Below are 17562 nucleotides of genomic sequence, written 5' to 3' on the forward strand. Positions count from 1 at the left end.
TAAGAGGCAGTATTATGTAGTTGTTAAAAGCTTGAGCTCTGGAGTCAAAATGATTTGGTACAAATCGCAGCTCTGCTACTAACTCTGTGACCTTAGGCCAGTTGTTGAACATCTCTGTTAGGCACATGTGTGATGAGAATAATAGTAGAACCAGTTTCACAGCATTAAAGGAGCTAATACATATAAAGCACTTAGAACAGTGCCTAGCAGATACACGTGCTCAAAAAAAATGCTAGCTATCATAAAGAACCACCTGGGGCTGGGGACGGGGCCAGTGGCTCACGCCTGTAATCCTAGCACTTTGGGAGGCCGAGGCGGGCATATCATGAGGTCAGGAGTTTGAGACCAGCCTGACCAACATGGTGAAACCCCATCTCTACTAAAAATACAAAAATTACCCGAGTGTAGTGGTGCATGCCTGTGATCCCAGCTACTCAGGAGGCTGAGACAGGAGAATCGCTTGAACCCAGGAGGCAGAGGTTGCAGTGAGCCGAGATTACGCCACTGCACTCCAGCCTGGGTGACAGAGCAAGACTCCGTCTCAAAAAAAAAAAAAAAAAAAAGAACCACCTGGAAGACATGCACCAGGCCATTCCCAGCAGTCAACTTCTTTAGTGGGGAAAGCTTGTCTGTGTTTTCTGGATTTGGAAAATTAACATATATTTACTCATAATTCAAAACCTATTTTAGATAGATCCATACATGCATACTTAGACATGTATGCATATATGTACATATATTTATGCAAACATGTAGAAACAACAGAATGACAGGCTAGCCTTTTTTTAATAAAGAGGAAAACAGTCCATAAGTTTCCATCTGCAAGTAAAATGGACAATGATGTACTATTGCACAAACAGGAATATATAAAGGATTCTATGTGACCGAAATGTCTGAAGAATCACCATCCTTGACTGTAGAGCCAGAGTTTGAAAGGTTTATATGGTGTTTATTGCATCAAGATAGTAATTTACGAACTTTGAAATGTTGATCCCAAACAAGCTTTGAATCTCATTGCAAATGCACAGTTGATAGAAGGTTCCTGGAGAAAATGGTTAATAGCTTGTGTTTTAGTATTTCAGTGATCACTTTCTGTAGGTCTGGGAATTGAATTTGCTGTTCCTGTAAATGATTGTGCAGTTGATCTGTGTCATAAGCTCTGGTTATTTGGCTTTTCTTGTAGCCCTTGAATGGTTTCGAATCTAATGGGCCAGGCCTTCAGTACAAAGTTAGCTGGCGCCAGAAAGATGGTGATGATGAATGGACATCTGTGGTTGTAGCAAATGTATCCAAATATATTGTCTCAGGCACGCCAACCTTTGTTCCATATCTGATCAAAGTTCAGGCCCTGAATGACGTGGGGTTTGCCCCCGAGCCAGCTGTAGTCATGGGACATTCTGGAGAAGACCGTAAGTGATGCCGTTTCCTTTCTACTTTTCCCCAGCAAAACAGACTTGCAAGCCAAGGCCATTTCCAGAGCTATTCAGGTTGCAAGGGAGGGAGGTGGCAATTATTTTGCATGACTTCTCTGAATTTAAATAGCCTGCTGTATAAGAAAGAGAAGTTCAGAACTTTCAAGGTGATTGCAGTATAGTTGTCCCTTGGTATCCACAGGGGATTGGTTCCAGGACGCCCTGCCTTGGACACCCAAATCTGCAAATACTCAGGTCCCACAGATGGCCCAATGGAACCCGCCTATGTAAAAAATCAGCCCTCCCTATCCGTGGGTTTTGCACCTGAGAATACTGTGTTTTCCATCTTCTTTGGCTGTAGATGCAGAACCTGCAGATGTAGAGGGCTGACTGTATTTGTGTGGAAAAAAAAAATCCACATGTAAGTGGACCTATGCAGTTCAAACCTGTGTTGTTCAAGGATCAATTGTACTTTTAAAAAAATCTCGTTTTCCTACTCAGGACGCTGAGGTGAGAGGATCCCTTGAGCCAAGGAATTTGAGTCTAGCCTGGGCAACATAGCAAGATGCCATCTCTTAAAAAAAAAAAAAAAATCTCTCACAAAGTCAAACAGATACCCCAAAATCTGTGTTCAAGCCTTAATAATCCATAGAACAGGACTGGAGTATGCTTCAGGCCAAAAATTATTAGAGATAGTGATATTTATGGATCAAATTAAAAATAACATTGATGCTTCTACCACTTCCGTGTCCTTTTCCTAGTCCCAATGGTGGCTCCCGGGAACGTGCGTGTGAATGTGGTGAACAGTACCTTAGCAGAGGTGCACTGGGACCCAGTACCTCTGAAAAGTATCCGAGGACACCTACAAGGCTATCGGGCAAGTGAAGGGGGAGCTTTTGTGGCTTTCTTTAGTAAGGGCAGCAGCGAATGCCACTTGTTATGCACACCACAGGAGGTGGGGCTTATTTGGTTCATTGCTTTGTGAACTTGTGGACTGAAGAGTTCATTTGGCTCATTGCCTCAGGTAACCACTGCCAGAGTTGACTTGAAATCTCACTGCATCCAAAATAAGAAAAAAAAAAGTTTTCTCCATTTTTCCCACTGATGATCTAACATTCTGCCAACTAAGTATGTATACAAAATGGGGAAAATTAATTTTTTAACGACCTAGAATATTACCAACTGTAGCTAGCTTTAAAGCAATATGGACCACATGTGGTGAACACACAAAATTATCCTGATAATCATTTAGGCATTTTAAAAATAATTCAGAATATACTTTAGGACCTTATACTCTCATCTAGGTCATTCTTATAAATATCCATTATCTTTGTTCTTGAGATGTACTGAAACATAAATATCCATTATCTTTGTTCTTGAGAAGCAGTGATTCATAGAGATTTGTTACTGATAGGCAGCCAAGCAATCACTACTTTGATTTGTTTAGCCTGCCCCCTAGAGGTCACTTTTTGTACTACATCACGTTCAACCTTTCCCGCTCCCGCCGCAGCTTTGCCATTTTCCGTATAAATGTTGACGTCTCTTGAAAATGCCTTTAAATTCCTAAGAATTTAAGAGAACTTAATAAACAACAATTCTGGATTTGTGACCAAAATTAATCAATACTTTCTTACCCATCTCTCCAAAACCTGTGCCTGCAATCAAATACAAAAAAAGGAGTATTTTAAACTAAGTGATACAGTTTGATTTAGTGGAAAAACTCTAGACTTTCAGTGGAGAATCCCCTGTGGCTCTTGATAGCTCTGTGGCTGTGAAAGTCACTTAGTAGCCCACACGTTCATCTGCACCATATGAATGACAGTAATAAAAGCCTCACTGTGGTGTTTAGGATTAAACTAAATGATAGATTGTATGTGAACATGTATTCTGGAAAAGTATGTAAACATTGGGCAGTAATTTTTATTTTTAGAATATTTTATACAAGTAAAAGACTTACATTCTATTGTCCTCCATTTGCCTCATGTTCTAGAGAAAACCATATGGGTCTCACACTGTTTTCATTTTCCTTAGACTCCTGTGACAAAATAGTGTAGCCCAGCTTTGTCATGTGGCTATAATTTAATTTCCCTCATTATCTATGGGCTTCTATTCCTCTTGCCTCAGAATCAATATCCATCAGTTTTGTTAGTAATTTTCTTCTAAAATATACCAAGGGAATTTTCTGGAAAAACAACAATTTCAATTTTGTGAGCATAAGGAATCTTCTTTCCTCCTTTGTGCATTCCTGACTTTCGTTCTTGCTGTTTCAGATTTACTATTGGAAGACACAGAGTTCATCTAAAAGAAACAGGCGTCACATTGAGAAAAAGATCCTCACCTTCCAAGGCAGCAAGACGCATGGCATGTTGCCGGGGCTGGAGCCCTTTAGCCACTACACACTGAATGTCCGAGTGGTCAATGGGAAAGGGGAGGGCCCAGCCAGCCCTGACAGAGTCTTTAATACTCCAGAAGGAGGTATGGAATGGATGCGTCTCTAAGATCCCAGGAACATATAGCATAGCCTGAGAGGTTTTGCCTGACTGAAGGGCTACTGATCAAAGTATATTCTGGAAGCCAAATGGGATTGAAATTCCCATAGATGAATACAGCACACACAAAGCTACCAAAATGTCAGATCATATGTGGCCTAAATGTATGTAGGAGGCTTCAGAACCCAAATTGCTGCTCTGAAATGCCCTCTCCCTTGACTTAAAATTTTTCTCCACACGCACTCTCTGAAACCTTGCTACTTTGACGTTTATTTGGATCATTAACTTTCTGATCTGAAAGAGGTTCCATAACTTCTCTTAGTGTCAGTAGCCTCATCTGAAAAGCCTGAGAACCAAATTAGATAACCTAACAAAAACACCTGGAAAGGAAAATATTTCTATAAGTTATAGTTTACTTCTGTAGCTTTTTTCTTAGTGCACTTCTCTGATTTATTTGAAAGTTGAACTGAGTTAGAAATTTGCAAGTCTTGACCAAGTGGATTGGGAAGAGGAGGGAAAAGTCATTGCAGATATGGGCAACTGCAAGGGAAGGAGTAAGGGAGGACCAAATATATATTGATCCAGGAGTCGGGGGAGAAGGAATTTGGACACAGGGACAATGGAGCCTTGTGGGTGATGGAGAGAGGGGCCCATGTGGTAAAAAGAATGAAGATTGGAAAAGGCAATAAAATAAGCTTTACCTATTTTAAATTTTGCAACCATATGCCACTATGACAATGGCCAGATAGCTTCTGTAGATTGCTTAGCTCTTTTTGATAAAAGAAGTTCACAGAAGATGCACCCCACTCTGGCTGCTGATTGAAAGATTCATGATGCAAGCAGCTGCCCAGCAGCCTCTGAGAACCACCCTGTGTCCCAGCTCCCATCTCATTATAAGTTTTTGTCCTCAATCTCACTGTCCCTTAGAGAGTCAGGGCTCTTCCTACTCAAGGCTCTCGCAAGTGAAGCCTCACACTGGTTCTTTAGGTGATTCAGGGAAAGGTGTCATAGAGGAGATGATCAGAGAATTGAAGGAAAAAGAAGAGAGGAAGAAGTATGTCTGAAGACAGAAAGGTATGAAATAGCTTGGCTCCTTCAGAAAGCTGCAAGTTGCATGGCCAGAACTGGTAAGAAAAGGGAGGAAGGTCAGCTAGGGAAGGCCCAGATCATGGATTGTCTTGGGTGCTATGGACCAACCTGCAGGCCAAAGGCTGTTAACCTGGGGACTGAAGTCCCTTAGGGAGTCAATGAATGGGTTGAACGAGCTCCATGAACCTCCTGAAATTGTACGCAAGATATGTGTATATTTTTCCAGGGAGTGTTTATGGCTATCATCAGATTCTTAACAGGGTCTGTGATCCCCCGCAAAATAAAGAACCACTTACTGGGTTGGGGAAGCTTAGAAGCCTAGAATTATGTGCCAGGCATGGTTTCAGGACCAGCCAAAGACATCTGAGGGCCTAAAGCAGAAAAATGGCAAAGAAGATGGGGATAGGAAGAAATAGATATGGTTTAGATTAAGGGAGTGGAGTTAGTGTCTGAGGAGATGATGGAAATGAGGCAGATAGGGAAGTTCAGGTTGACTTTCTGGTTTCTGGCTAGAGTGACAATAGGGAGAGTGGTTCCATTAGTTCGTTTCCAGGGGCAGTGGTAGGGGAGGTAACCATTGTGAGAGAGAGCTGCCACCAGCCATCATCCTCATGAGGAAGTGAATAAAAGATGAGCAGACATGTTCCCTCTGGTGATTTGCCAGCCTCTGCCACAGAGAACCTGAGACCCCTCGGGCCTTCCCAAGGGCCAGGGGTGTGCCAAGGTTGGGCTTTTGTCTGTTCACCACCAGATCCTGGGCAGCTGTCAGCTCTCAGGATAAGAACGTCTCTGCACCTGGGCGTGCTGGCCCAAAGCCCACCAGGTAGGGCATTCTGACTGTTTGGAGACACCTGGTTTGTTGGAGAAAACAGTCCTTAATGGTCCAGAACACAGCTGCTTCCACTCACAGATCCGGTTAGAATAATTTCACTTGGTAGCTAGTTTGCTTCTATTAAGACACCATTCATGAGTCAAATAAGGACTGCCTCTTTTTAAAATATTAGGTTTGAGTCCATTTAAAGGCAAAGTCATTATGTGTTTTGAGAGGATGGTTTTATTGAATATAAATGTAAATGACAGGAGAGAAAAAGGAAGAGAATAACTAAATGGGTGCCTGTCACAGGTTTGTACTAATGTATTTTCAGCTGAATCAGGAATGAGTTACTGAAACCCAAAACCTTGAATCGTGTGAGCACGGTGAAATGTCACTTTAATACATGTTGAAACATTCAGAAATCCTTGTGTTGACTGTAAGTTCTCCCCTGTAAGTCCCCAGTGCTCCCTCGTCTTTGAAGATTGTGAATCCAACACTGGACTCTCTCACTTTGGAATGGGATCCACCGAGCCACCCGAATGGCATTTTGACAGAGTACACCTTAAAGTATCAGCCAAGTAAGCTGTTGGGAGGAAGAAAAGGGGAGATATGGTTTTATTTTATTTTATTTATTATTTTAATTGACAAATAATTGTACCTCATCATGGGGTACATAGTGATGTTTCGATACATATAGTGATCAGATCAGGGGAATTCGCATATTCATCTTCTCAAATATTTATCATTTATTTGTGTTGGAAACATTTAATATCCTCCTTCTAGCTGTGTATGGAACACCAGAACTTAGTCTTTGTTTCTAGCTATTCTTTCGTATCCTTTAACTGATCTCTCCCTATCTCGCCTTCCCCCTGTCCTTCCTTTATCTCTGGGATCCTGTGTTCTACTTTTTACTTCTGTGACATGAACTTTTCTTAGCTTCCACCTATGAATCAGAACATGTGGTGTTTAACTTTCCATTAGAAATACAGGTTTTTTTTTTTTTTTTTTTTTTGAGATGGAGTATTGCTCTGTCACCCAGGCTGGAGTACAGTGGCGCGATCTCGGCTCACTGCAAGCTCCACCTCCCAGGTTCACGCCATTCTCCTGCCTCAGCCTCCCAAATAGCTGGGACTACAGGCGCCCGCCACCACGCTCGGCTGATTTTTTGTATTTTTAGTAGAGACGGGGTTTCACTGTGTTAGCCAGGATGGTCTCGATCTCCTGACCTCGTGATCTGCCCGCCTCAGCCTCCCAAAGTGCTGGGATTACAGGCGTGAGCCACCGCGCCTGGCTAGAAATACAGTTTTAAAAATACTTAACTGTTATCAGAAAATACAAACTAGTTTTTCTTTATGTCTTTAGAATATATACATATACCTTCAAGTGTTATTTCAGAAAGAACTTCAAATCTTACTTTTTAAGAAAAATGATGTATATATTATTAAAAATTAAGTAATCTGTAGAATAATACGACCTTTAGGGGTGGAGTTTAAGTGAGTGCTGTCATTAAATCAGATATGCATTTTCTGTAAATAGAAAATAGTTCCTTTGGCACAAGTCCTCTGAAGAAAAATGTTTGGGGTTATTTAACAATACGACTCCACCTGCAAGAACACAGGGGAAAAAGTTTTACTGTGATTCAACCACAAAATTCTTCTAGTTTATTAGCCAGTAGAGAACATATTCCCCCTTGTGATATGATATAATGATATGATATGATAGAACATAGTATAGGAGCTGTTAAAAAGTTATCACTTAGTTATGCTGGGCAAAGAGTGAGTGGGATTATAAAAGTCAATGTAAGCCAGGTTGAACATTTTTAGTTGATGTATTTATTTATAATAGTATTCCTATCACAATTAATGGAGAATGCACTTGTTTGTTATTTCTTATTGACAGTTAACAGCACACATGAATTAGGCCCTCTGGTAGATTTAAAAATTCCTGCCAACAAGACACGGTGGACTTTAAAAAATTTAAATTTCAGCACTCGATATAAGTTTTATTTCTATGCACAAACATCAGCAGGATCAGGAAGTCAAATTACAGAGGAAGCAGTAACAACTATGGATGAAGGTAAGATGGGTATGTATAAAATCCATATAATCATAACCATCATGAAATAAAAATCTTTAAGTTTATGCTTTCTTTTTCCTTCTTGCTATGGAGTGTCTATCTTACCCGATTAATGCAAACACTTATTTGTAATTTCTCATTCTGATATATAATCAGCTATGTAGTTCATATTGGACTGTGATATTTTTCAACTATGTGAAACTTTTTAAAACTTTATATTAAAATCTTAGGGCGGGAGTGAGTAAGCATAATATTTGCCACACTTGAATTTGAAGTTCAAGAGAATGTTGTTTCCTATTTACAACTGTATATATTATATATATTCATGCACAAACATATATATGTACACATACATATAATACATACATATATGCATACACAGACATACGCACCTGTATACACACAAATATATGTAATTCGAGTTCTGGTCCTGATTTACTGGAAATAATTTTCTAGTTCACATATTGATTTACATTTTCTAGCAAGGAAATGGAAGCAATTATTAAATAGTGCATTTATTTTGTGTTTGAGCAACAGATTTTACATTTTGGTATGTACAAAGAAAGCAAAATAGAGCATTACAGTATTTAGAAAAGGAATTAACACTTCTTTTCATACTTTAAAAAGTTATTCTGAAAATCTTGAGATTCAATGAAAATTATCAAAAATATTATAAAAGATTTTCTGGTTTTGCATGTCTCTAAATTGTAGAGTTGTTTAAGTATTATTCATTTGACTATCTTTGATAGCATAAAAAATTGACAATTTCTGTCCAAAAATTGGTTTGAAATATCCTAAGCCTTCTTACATAATAAACAAGTATGAATAATGCACCTTAAGAAATGTGTTTGAATACCCAGTATTCAAACAGGGTATCCTGATAAAATGTTGGTACTGGATTTGAATACTGGATAAGTTTGGGGACACCAACATATCTATGTCCCCTATACCTGATGTGGTACACTTCATTCTTCTTGCATGCTTTAGCGTTTTAATAAGTGTTTTTGTATTGCTATACATGCTCATGGGTGTGTTACATCTAACTATATAGTGTCCTGTTTCTGTTTCCCTTCATTAAAGCTGGTATTCTTCCACCTGATGTAGGTGCAGGCCAAGGTAAAATAATTCATCTGCATGACTTTATACATGTGTGAAATTTGCAATGTGAAACATGGGGAAGTGCAGCATGGGTAAAACAGAGAAAATAAAATATGCCTTGAACCACCAAAAGAAGAGATCTCATCCAATCTTGACTTCGAAAATTATTTCTAGTCCTTTCTTTACAAGTAGAAAGCCACATATTGAATTCTCCAAAAATTTTTTCTTGAGACTTATCCCTGGTACAAATCCTAATCTTAGCTTTTAATACTATGATTTTGGCTGGATCAGACAGGACCAAAACTGTGGATTTGTCACAGATCCTCTATATTTCCATGCCACATTATTTGGGGTTCAGAAATATTAGCCCTGTGATGAAAGCAGCCTGGTAGAAATCAGATCAACCAAGCTTCCTGTTCTATTCTGATTTAGCTGCTCTTCTTGTAGACACAGTGTACACTCGGCTGCCATTGCACAAAACCGTCTATTTGGAATTACAGCATAGCAATGCCCTCCAACTGGTTTAGGACTAAGTCTCCCCGAGCTTAGGGTCCCCTACAAGTGAGTCTTCCAGGTGACCAATATGGTCTTCTCAAATGTGTTATCCCATCCTGTCTTCACCCAACTGCCTAAGTCTCTTCCTCCTGAGTAACAGCCAACAATCCGCAATGGATTACTTTCGTTCTCCTTTATTTCTGACAGCTCTCTCGGTCAGAAAGATTTGTTGAGAGAATGGGCTTGAATAAGTTGTAATATGTCTTCCATCTGTGGCAATGCCAAAGATGCCCCAGTCTTTGACCCCTGGCTGCTGGTTGACCAGTCAGCTTTTTAGAGAGCAGTGGAGCATCTGCCACTGGGCACTGTTTTCATGTGGCATGCCCATGGTCAGGGGTTTCCCTGGGCTTTCACAGATCAGGTGAGTGTAAACAGGAATGAAGAAAAGGAAGACCAAGAGAAAAATGTGCTTTGCCCTATATTATTCAACTCTTGTGAGCTTAGACTTGATAGATTTATTCTATTTGCTTAGAAATTTGCTTATATGGCCGGGCGCGGTGGCTCAAGCCTGTAATCCCAGCACTTTGGGAAGCTGAGACAGGCGGATCACGAGGTCAGGAGATCGAGACCATCCTGGCTAACACGGTGAAACCCCATCTCTACTAAAAAAAAAAATACAAAAAACTAGCCGGGCGAGGTGGCGGCGCCTGTAGTCCCAGCTACTCGGGAGGCTGAGGCAGGAGAATGGCGTGAACCCAGGAGGCGGAGCTTGCAGTGAGCTGAGATCCGGCCACTGCACTCCAGCCTGGGCGACAGAGCGAGACCCCGTCTCAAAAAAAAAAAAAAAAAAAAAAGAAATTTGCTTATATTCAGAGCTTTGGTAAATTACAAAATATCAATCAGATAGATTTTGGAGGTATTGAATAAGAACTATAGCCATTTTCAGTAACCTTGAGAGTATTATATCTGTAGTTTTAGACTTGAAAGGATGAAGTTGTAAAAATTCAAAATTTCTATATCATGGAAGATGTAAACTTACTTCTGTTTATTTTTATACTTCCTTCCTATGATAATTAGATATCAGTTAAAATTATTAGTTGTTTTACGATAATATATTGCTTTATAACTTCAACTGGAGCATTTCACTAAAAGCCTGGCCTTGTTTCCTATGCATTGGACATGTCACTGTGGCCATGCCTAGAGCTGATAGCAGAGAAATTGTGCTTGAGCAGGACTGTCTGTGAAGCAAGTCTGAATTCTCAATGGACTTGTCACGTTAGAAGCAGATGTGCACTCCACTGGAAAAACATCACCCCTCTGTTTTTAATAAATTCAAACTGAAATCTTTAAAGAGTTTTGGTTTTACCATTTGATGTTACTAATTTGAATTGTGAGCTACTTATGGTTAGAGAGACAAGCAAAAATGGAGTGTCTGAAAGTTCATTAAGCCGCCAGTATTAAAATCTGATGGATCTCAGATAAGAAAAGGAATAGTGTTTAAATAAGGAGTAAAAAAGGCTAAATCTGACCTTAATTTTAATATGGTTTATTTTAATAGTTTAGCAGTAGTTAAATATGGCTTACATAAAAGGATATTTTGCCATGGTAAGACTTTAAACTGCTCAAGCGTAATTTGCGATCCTGGGTTTTCCTTCCTTAAAAATATTTCTTTTTTTCAATCTGAAAATGAATTCTATCCTCTTCTCTATTTCCCTTCTCCGTGTGGAGTGTAGCTGCTCTGTGACAGGAGAAAAATTAAAGTTCTCCACTATCCTTCCAAATTTTAATTTTTTAAATGTATCTTTTAAAGTTTTATTTAAATCAGGACAAAAGGGAATAAATAAGAGATGAATAGAGATAAAACATGTGATATCGTTAGCTATAGAAGCATCAGCATGGCCGGACATGGTTGCTCACACCTGTAATCCCAACAGTTTGGGAGGCCGAGGCGGGCAGATCACCTGTCGTCGGGAGTTCACAACCAACATGGCCAATGTGATGAAACTCCATCTCTAATAAAAATACAAAAATTAGTTGGGCGTGGTGGCAGGCACCTGTAATCCCAGCTACTCAGGAGGCTGAGGCAGGAGAATTGTTTGAACTTGGGAGGTGGAGGTTGCAGTGAGCCGAGATTGCACCACTGCACTCCAGCCTGGGCAACAAGAGCGAAACTCCATCTCAAAAAAAAAAAAAAAAGAAGCATCAACATCTAATATGATTTTATTATGAATTATGATTTCATGAAAATTGGTTTTAATTCATTTCTGGTCAAAGAGGGGAAAAGAAATGCATCTGAGTTTACATTTTTTAATTTTCTTACAGATTTTAAGAGATGTTAATGAAACCTAAGTTTTCAAATGCATAATTACAAAAGGATTATAAACCTGAAGGAAAACCCATGATAATTCAATTAACTATATGATGCCATACTAACCCTTCTTCTTACCATTCTCCTCAATATAATTAAATACTCAAGACCTTTGAGTCATTTATTTTTGTCCTTTTCCTTGTTGGATTAAAGCTCTCAATATTTGTGTAGGAATTACAGTTGATTGGCATATTTTTTTAATTTCTGTGTCTCTTTAAATGAGGCTGGGTGTGGTGGCTCATGCCCGTAATCCCAGCACTTTAGGAGGCCGAGGCAGGCAGATCACTTGAGGTCAGGAATTTGAGACAAGCCTGGCCAACATGGTGAAAGCCTGTCTCTACTAAAAATACCAAAATTAGCCAGGCGTGGTGGTACACACCTGTAATCCTAGCTACTCGGGAGGCGGAGGCAGGAGAATTGTTTGAACCCAGGACGCGGAGGCTGCAGTGAGCTGGAGGCTGCAGTGAGCCAAGATTGCGCCACTGCACCCCAGCCTGGGGGACAGGAGAAGACTCCATTTCATAAATAAATAAATAAATGATTTCAGGGTCTGGAATTCTAGGAAGTAGACCTGTGAAGGCATGTGTAGAAATGAACCAAAAATGTGCAGGCTCAAAAAGATTTATGTTCCCAGTTTTGCTGATGATCCAGAGTGCCATATCCATTGCATTTGATCTGGCACTCTGGGGACCAAGCATCAAAATACTCTCCTAGGGTAATTAGCTGGAATACAGAAACAGGGAGAAACTAACTGGCAAGGCAGGAATCTGCATTCTTGACCTAATGTGCAGCCTGCTGTGGGCAAGCAGTTAGGAGTGAGTAGAGAAGGGTACTGAGGATCAGCCAGTGCTGAACCCCTTCTGTGACCTGACTCTCACTGTGTTCTTTTACTGAAGAACCCGTAAATACAAAATGAAATTCCTTTTCTGGCCTAAACGAAAACAAAACAAGACAGATCTAGAAGCATAGAAGCTTCAATCAGTTCAACAGTGAACGTCTCTCTGGCACATAAAACCACCCGCCTTTGTTTAAGAAGCTATGTATAAAGACAGTAAGACAAACCCTGGCCTTGACATGCTTAAAATCTAGCAGATAAGACCAATGTAATAAATAATAACATAATAAATTGACACTAAACTAGAAATTGGAGCAAAATGTTATCTGAATACAGAGGCGTGAACCATTTATTTTGCCAAGCAGAATCAGGAAAAGCTTCACAAAGAAAATAATATTGAACTGGGCCTTGAAGCCCAGTTTTTGTTTTGTTTTATTTTTGGCAGATGAGTCAGGGAGTTGCAGTGTGTAAAGTCTCAGTAGGGGTCATAAGCACATGGGGTTTGAAAACATACTGGATGTCTGGGTTATACCAAGCGGTCCACTTAGGCTGACATGTAGAGAGTGTGTGGAAAAGAGAAGACCCTGAGATGGGACTGGAGCAGTGGGCGGGGCCAGATGGTAACAGCTCTGAACGGCTGTGAATGCTCTGCTAAGGAATTTGTATTTACCTATAGGCAGAGTTTTAAACAGAGAAGTAGCTAGATTAGAGTTGTAGTTTCAGCAGCTAAATGTAGGTAACTACACTGGTGGTCTCTACAGAGGAAGACTTACAGCTGGGAGAGGCACACAGGAAACAGCCCGTTGGGAAAGCCCAGAGACGGGACACTGGAGCTCCCTGTATGGTACCACATAGGTGCTCTGTGAGTCAGAAAGTGGATGAGTGGCAATTAAAAGGAAGGAGAGTTTGAATTCTCTATAGTAAAAGTGGCTAAACAGCATGCCTTAGGAAATTGTGGTATCTTTTCTGGGTACCTGTAAGAATAAGCTAAATGCAAATTTCCAGTGTATAATACTTTATATTATTAACTATAACTAGTAATATGATGCTGTACATTAGATCTCTAGAACTTGTTCATCTTATAACTGAAAGTTTGTACCCTTTGACCAACATCTCCCATTTCCCCAACCCCCACCCCACCCCTAGCCCCAGGAAACCACTATTCTACACTCTCTTTCTCTAAGTATAACTTTTCTAGATTCCATATGTGAACCCCAAAAATCTGAGACAGGTTTTAGTTAATTTAGAAAGTTATTTTGCCCAGGTTGAGAACATGTTCCTGTGACATACCCATAGCTCAGGAGGCTCTGAAGACATGCGCCCAAGGTGGGCAGAGCACAGTTTGGTTTTATACACTTTAGGGAGATATGAGACATCAATCAACATATGTGAGATGAACATTGGTTTGGTCTGGTAAGGCGGGACAACTCGAAGGAGGGAGTGTCCAGGTCTTGGTAGGTGAGAGACAAACGGTTGCATTCTTTTTGAGTTTCTGATGAGCCTCTCCGAAGGAGGCAGTCAGATATGCATTTATCTCAGTGAGCAGAGGGGTGACTTTGAAAAGAATGGGAGGCAGGTTTGTCCTAAGCAGTTCCCGGATTGACTTTTCCCTTTAGCTTAGTGATTTTGGGGCCCAAAGGTTTATTTTCCTTTCACACACATCTAAGTGAGATCATGCAATATTTGCCTTTCTGTGTCTGGATTATTTTAGTTAGCACAGTATCCTGCAGGTTCATCCATGTTGTTGCAAATGGCAGGATTTCTTTCTTTTTTAAGTCAGAATAATATTCCATTATATGTGTGTGTGTATATATATATGGTAATTTCTTTATCCATTCATCTGTCAATGGATATTTAGGTTGTTTTCATATCTTGACTTTGTGAATAATGCTGCAATGAACATAGGAGAGTCGATACCTCATAGAGATACTGATTTCATTTCAATAAAACTAGAAACAAAATAATAATAATGAACAGTTTAAAGAAGAAACTCTGAGAAGGGAGCACCCATAGAAACCAATGTAAAAAATAAAAAGAAACTAAATGCTCTTTTGTTAGAAGTACCTTGCTCTTCTGTTAGTAAATGCTCTTTGTGTTAGAAGTACTATGGTTCTGCCTTGAACATCTTCCATAATTACTCCAAGATTAAATTCCTTAGTTTCAGGATTCCAAAATTTTTTAAGAAAATTAATATTTTTCCTGGGTTGCCATTGATGTTTTACACATGTGTGCATATTTGCTGTCATTGATTGATCATATTCCTATTATTTTTTCCTATAAGAAGAATATCTCAGAAAACTAAAATTAACTAGGTCCACAGGACTCTGAATAATTCAGTAATCAGTTTTGCCCTCTGCTGTTTCCCCATGCTTAGCACAAAGAGATACAAAATTTGCATGTGTTGTTGAATTATATTTTAGAAGTCAAGAGCATTATTTAACCGCTTTAATATCTTTCTTTTCTTAATTCTAAGAAGTGTAATTTTATTACATTGCTTTGAACAAAGGTCTTTAGCTTCTACATTTTATAAACATGTCTTAGAATATAATTTTAGTGTCTTGGTAAACCCATTGATGCTGTCGGATTTACTATCCTAGTAAATTTTATGTGGGATAATAAATTGATCTTATTTTTTAACTACTGAAGTTAACACATCTGTAAATGTTTCGTTTTTAGTTTACGCTATTGAGGTAGGACTGATAGAATTGCCAGCCTCGGGTATTCAAATAACATTTTTTAATGACTTTAGATGTTGTCTTTACCCAGTAGCAAGCATGTAGCATCATCTGGTCTCCATAATTTGGATTTTTAAGAAGCTATTTAGGTTGCACTATGATTTTTCAGAAAATGCTTTGTAACAAACAGTTAACAGGTAAGATTGTCTTGCTCTCTGGGAAATGTTACATGAAATAGTTTTTACTCCTTTTATTTATTCTTTCTTAACTTCTGATAGAACATATCTGGAAATTTCTTTTGCAGCTTCTCTTCCAACATCCCCTAACCATCCATCATTCTCTAAAGCAGGGGTTCCTTACCTGGGGTCCCTGAGTTTCCCAGAGTTTGATACTCAAAGAAGTCTGTTTCTTAAAACAGATCAAAAGCGCTGTTCAAAGGGGCATTCTTTGTCACACCAACACAGATTTTTCAAAGACCTACATTGAGATAACAAATAGAATTGAAAAGTAGCCACATAGTATTGGGGTTTACCTCGGGGTCTCTGACATTCCATGATGACATCTGTCCCTGGGATTGTTCAGCAATCCCCCTCTCCATCACACATTAATAAATGAAGACGGTGACATTTCCTGAGACTGTATCTAATGGACAACAGTTAACATTGTTTAGAACCCATATAATAGAACTCATATATTTTAATATCATGCATCATTATTTCTGATATTTAATTTATTTCCTAATGCTGTAATTTAAGAAACAAAAAAATTTCTGTAATGAAAGCAAAGCATGAGTGAACCCTAAATTTTAGCTGTAAATTCTTATTTAATTCTATTTGCATAATTTCACAGTATTTAAACTTATTTTATATTCGTGTGTATGGTGCTGCAATATGATTGTTTGTTTTATTTTTCTATTGTATGTTTAGTTCAAGCAGTAAATCCCAGGATCAGCAATCTTACTGCCGCAGCTGCTGAGACCTATGCCAATATCAGTTGGGAATATGAGGGACCACAGCATGTGAACTTTTATGTTGAATATGGTGTAGCAGGCAGTAAGAAACAATTTCATTACCCGATTTTTAGTTTGGGGGATGCATTTTAAAAGATTAAGAACATTCTTAGGAATTTAGTATGGATCATCTTGAAAAATAACTTGATCCAATTAAATGAATGACTTATCTAAAAAAAAGTATAGTGACCCGTCAGCCTACCACATATTATATGCACAACTAGGAATTGCTTTTTTGTGTTATTAATAACAGATGGCATATGTTCCATTACGTATGTTATTTTCATATCATAGTACTTAAAACTGGTTCTATGCCCACAACACATAAACAAGAATAGGAAGGAATAATTATATTTGCAAGTACAAGTGGGAAAAAAGAAAAGGTTTTTTTTTCAAATTGTACTTTGAAGTAACAGAAATCAAACTGACTTGAAAGTATTCATTTTGCCCTAACTAGCCCAACAGAATTTTATAAGAAACTGCAGAAAATTAATAGTTTGGGAGAGCATTCATTATGTTTTAATGTTTGATATGTTCTCAAGTCAGGCATTCTTCGTAGATCCTGGCCACATCTACTGGGAGATGGGGCAGCTTTCACTTTCAGCAGTTTGTGAAAACCCTGTGCCCCCTCCTAAATGCAGTGTGCTTATATAGAACAAATGAGGTGGCCAATGTTTGTGACAAAGTGTTGAACAGAGTCCAATTTTCTGTTTAAGCCTTTATCATGCCGGTAAATATTTTTAGAAATGACGATCCCTTTAGAAAAACCAATACCTGGGAAAGGTTGAATCAATTAATTGGATACATTGGAAGGCATTTAAGTTTACCAAAAGATTCATCTTGTGAATCTTAAAAAACAATTTTTCCGGCCGGGCGCGGTGGCTCAAGCCTGTAATCCCAGCACTTTGGGAGGCCGAGACGGGCGGATCACGAGGTCAGGAGATCAAGACCATCCTGGCTAACGCGGTGAAACCCCGTCTCTACTAAAAAAAATACAAAAAACTAGCCGGGCAAGGTGGCGGGCGCCTGTAGTCCCAGCTACTCGGGAGGCTGAGGCAGGAGAATGGCGCAAACCCGGGAGGTGGAGCTTGCAGTGAGCTGAGATCCGGCCACTGCACTCCAGCCTGGGCGACAGAGCGAGACTCCGTCTCAAAAAACAAAAACAAAAACAAAAACAAAAACAAAAACAATTTTTCCCATAG

At 39.2% G+C, this 17562-nt stretch overlaps 1 protein-coding gene across 44 annotated transcripts in view; it reads left to right on the forward strand.

The window, feature by feature from the left end:
- NRCAM (neuronal cell adhesion molecule) overlaps positions 1-17562 on the forward strand; it is a 307399-nt gene that overhangs the window by 270566 nt on the left and 19271 nt on the right. For 15 of the 44 annotated variants that reach the window (XM_050785151.1, XM_050785161.1, XM_050785164.1 and 12 more), the window contains 7 exons: positions 1184-1409; positions 2174-2289; positions 3683-3887; positions 6260-6382; positions 7704-7889; positions 8961-8996; positions 16278-16403. In XM_050785151.1, coding sequence (XP_050641108.1) covers positions 1184-1409; positions 2174-2289; positions 3683-3887; positions 6260-6382; positions 7704-7889; positions 8961-8996; positions 16278-16403 — 1018 coding nt within the window. The remainder of the gene's footprint in view (positions 1-1183; positions 1410-2173; positions 2290-3682; positions 3888-6259; positions 6383-7703; positions 7890-8960; positions 8997-16277; positions 16404-17562) is intronic. The other 29 variants (XM_050785177.1, XM_050785175.1, XM_050785182.1 and 26 more) reach the window with 6 other exon arrangements.

Source organism: Macaca thibetana, chromosome 3 (assembly GCF_024542745.1).
Source record: "Macaca thibetana thibetana isolate TM-01 chromosome 3, ASM2454274v1, whole genome shotgun sequence".
NCBI lineage: Eukaryota > Metazoa > Chordata > Mammalia > Primates > Cercopithecidae > Macaca > Macaca thibetana.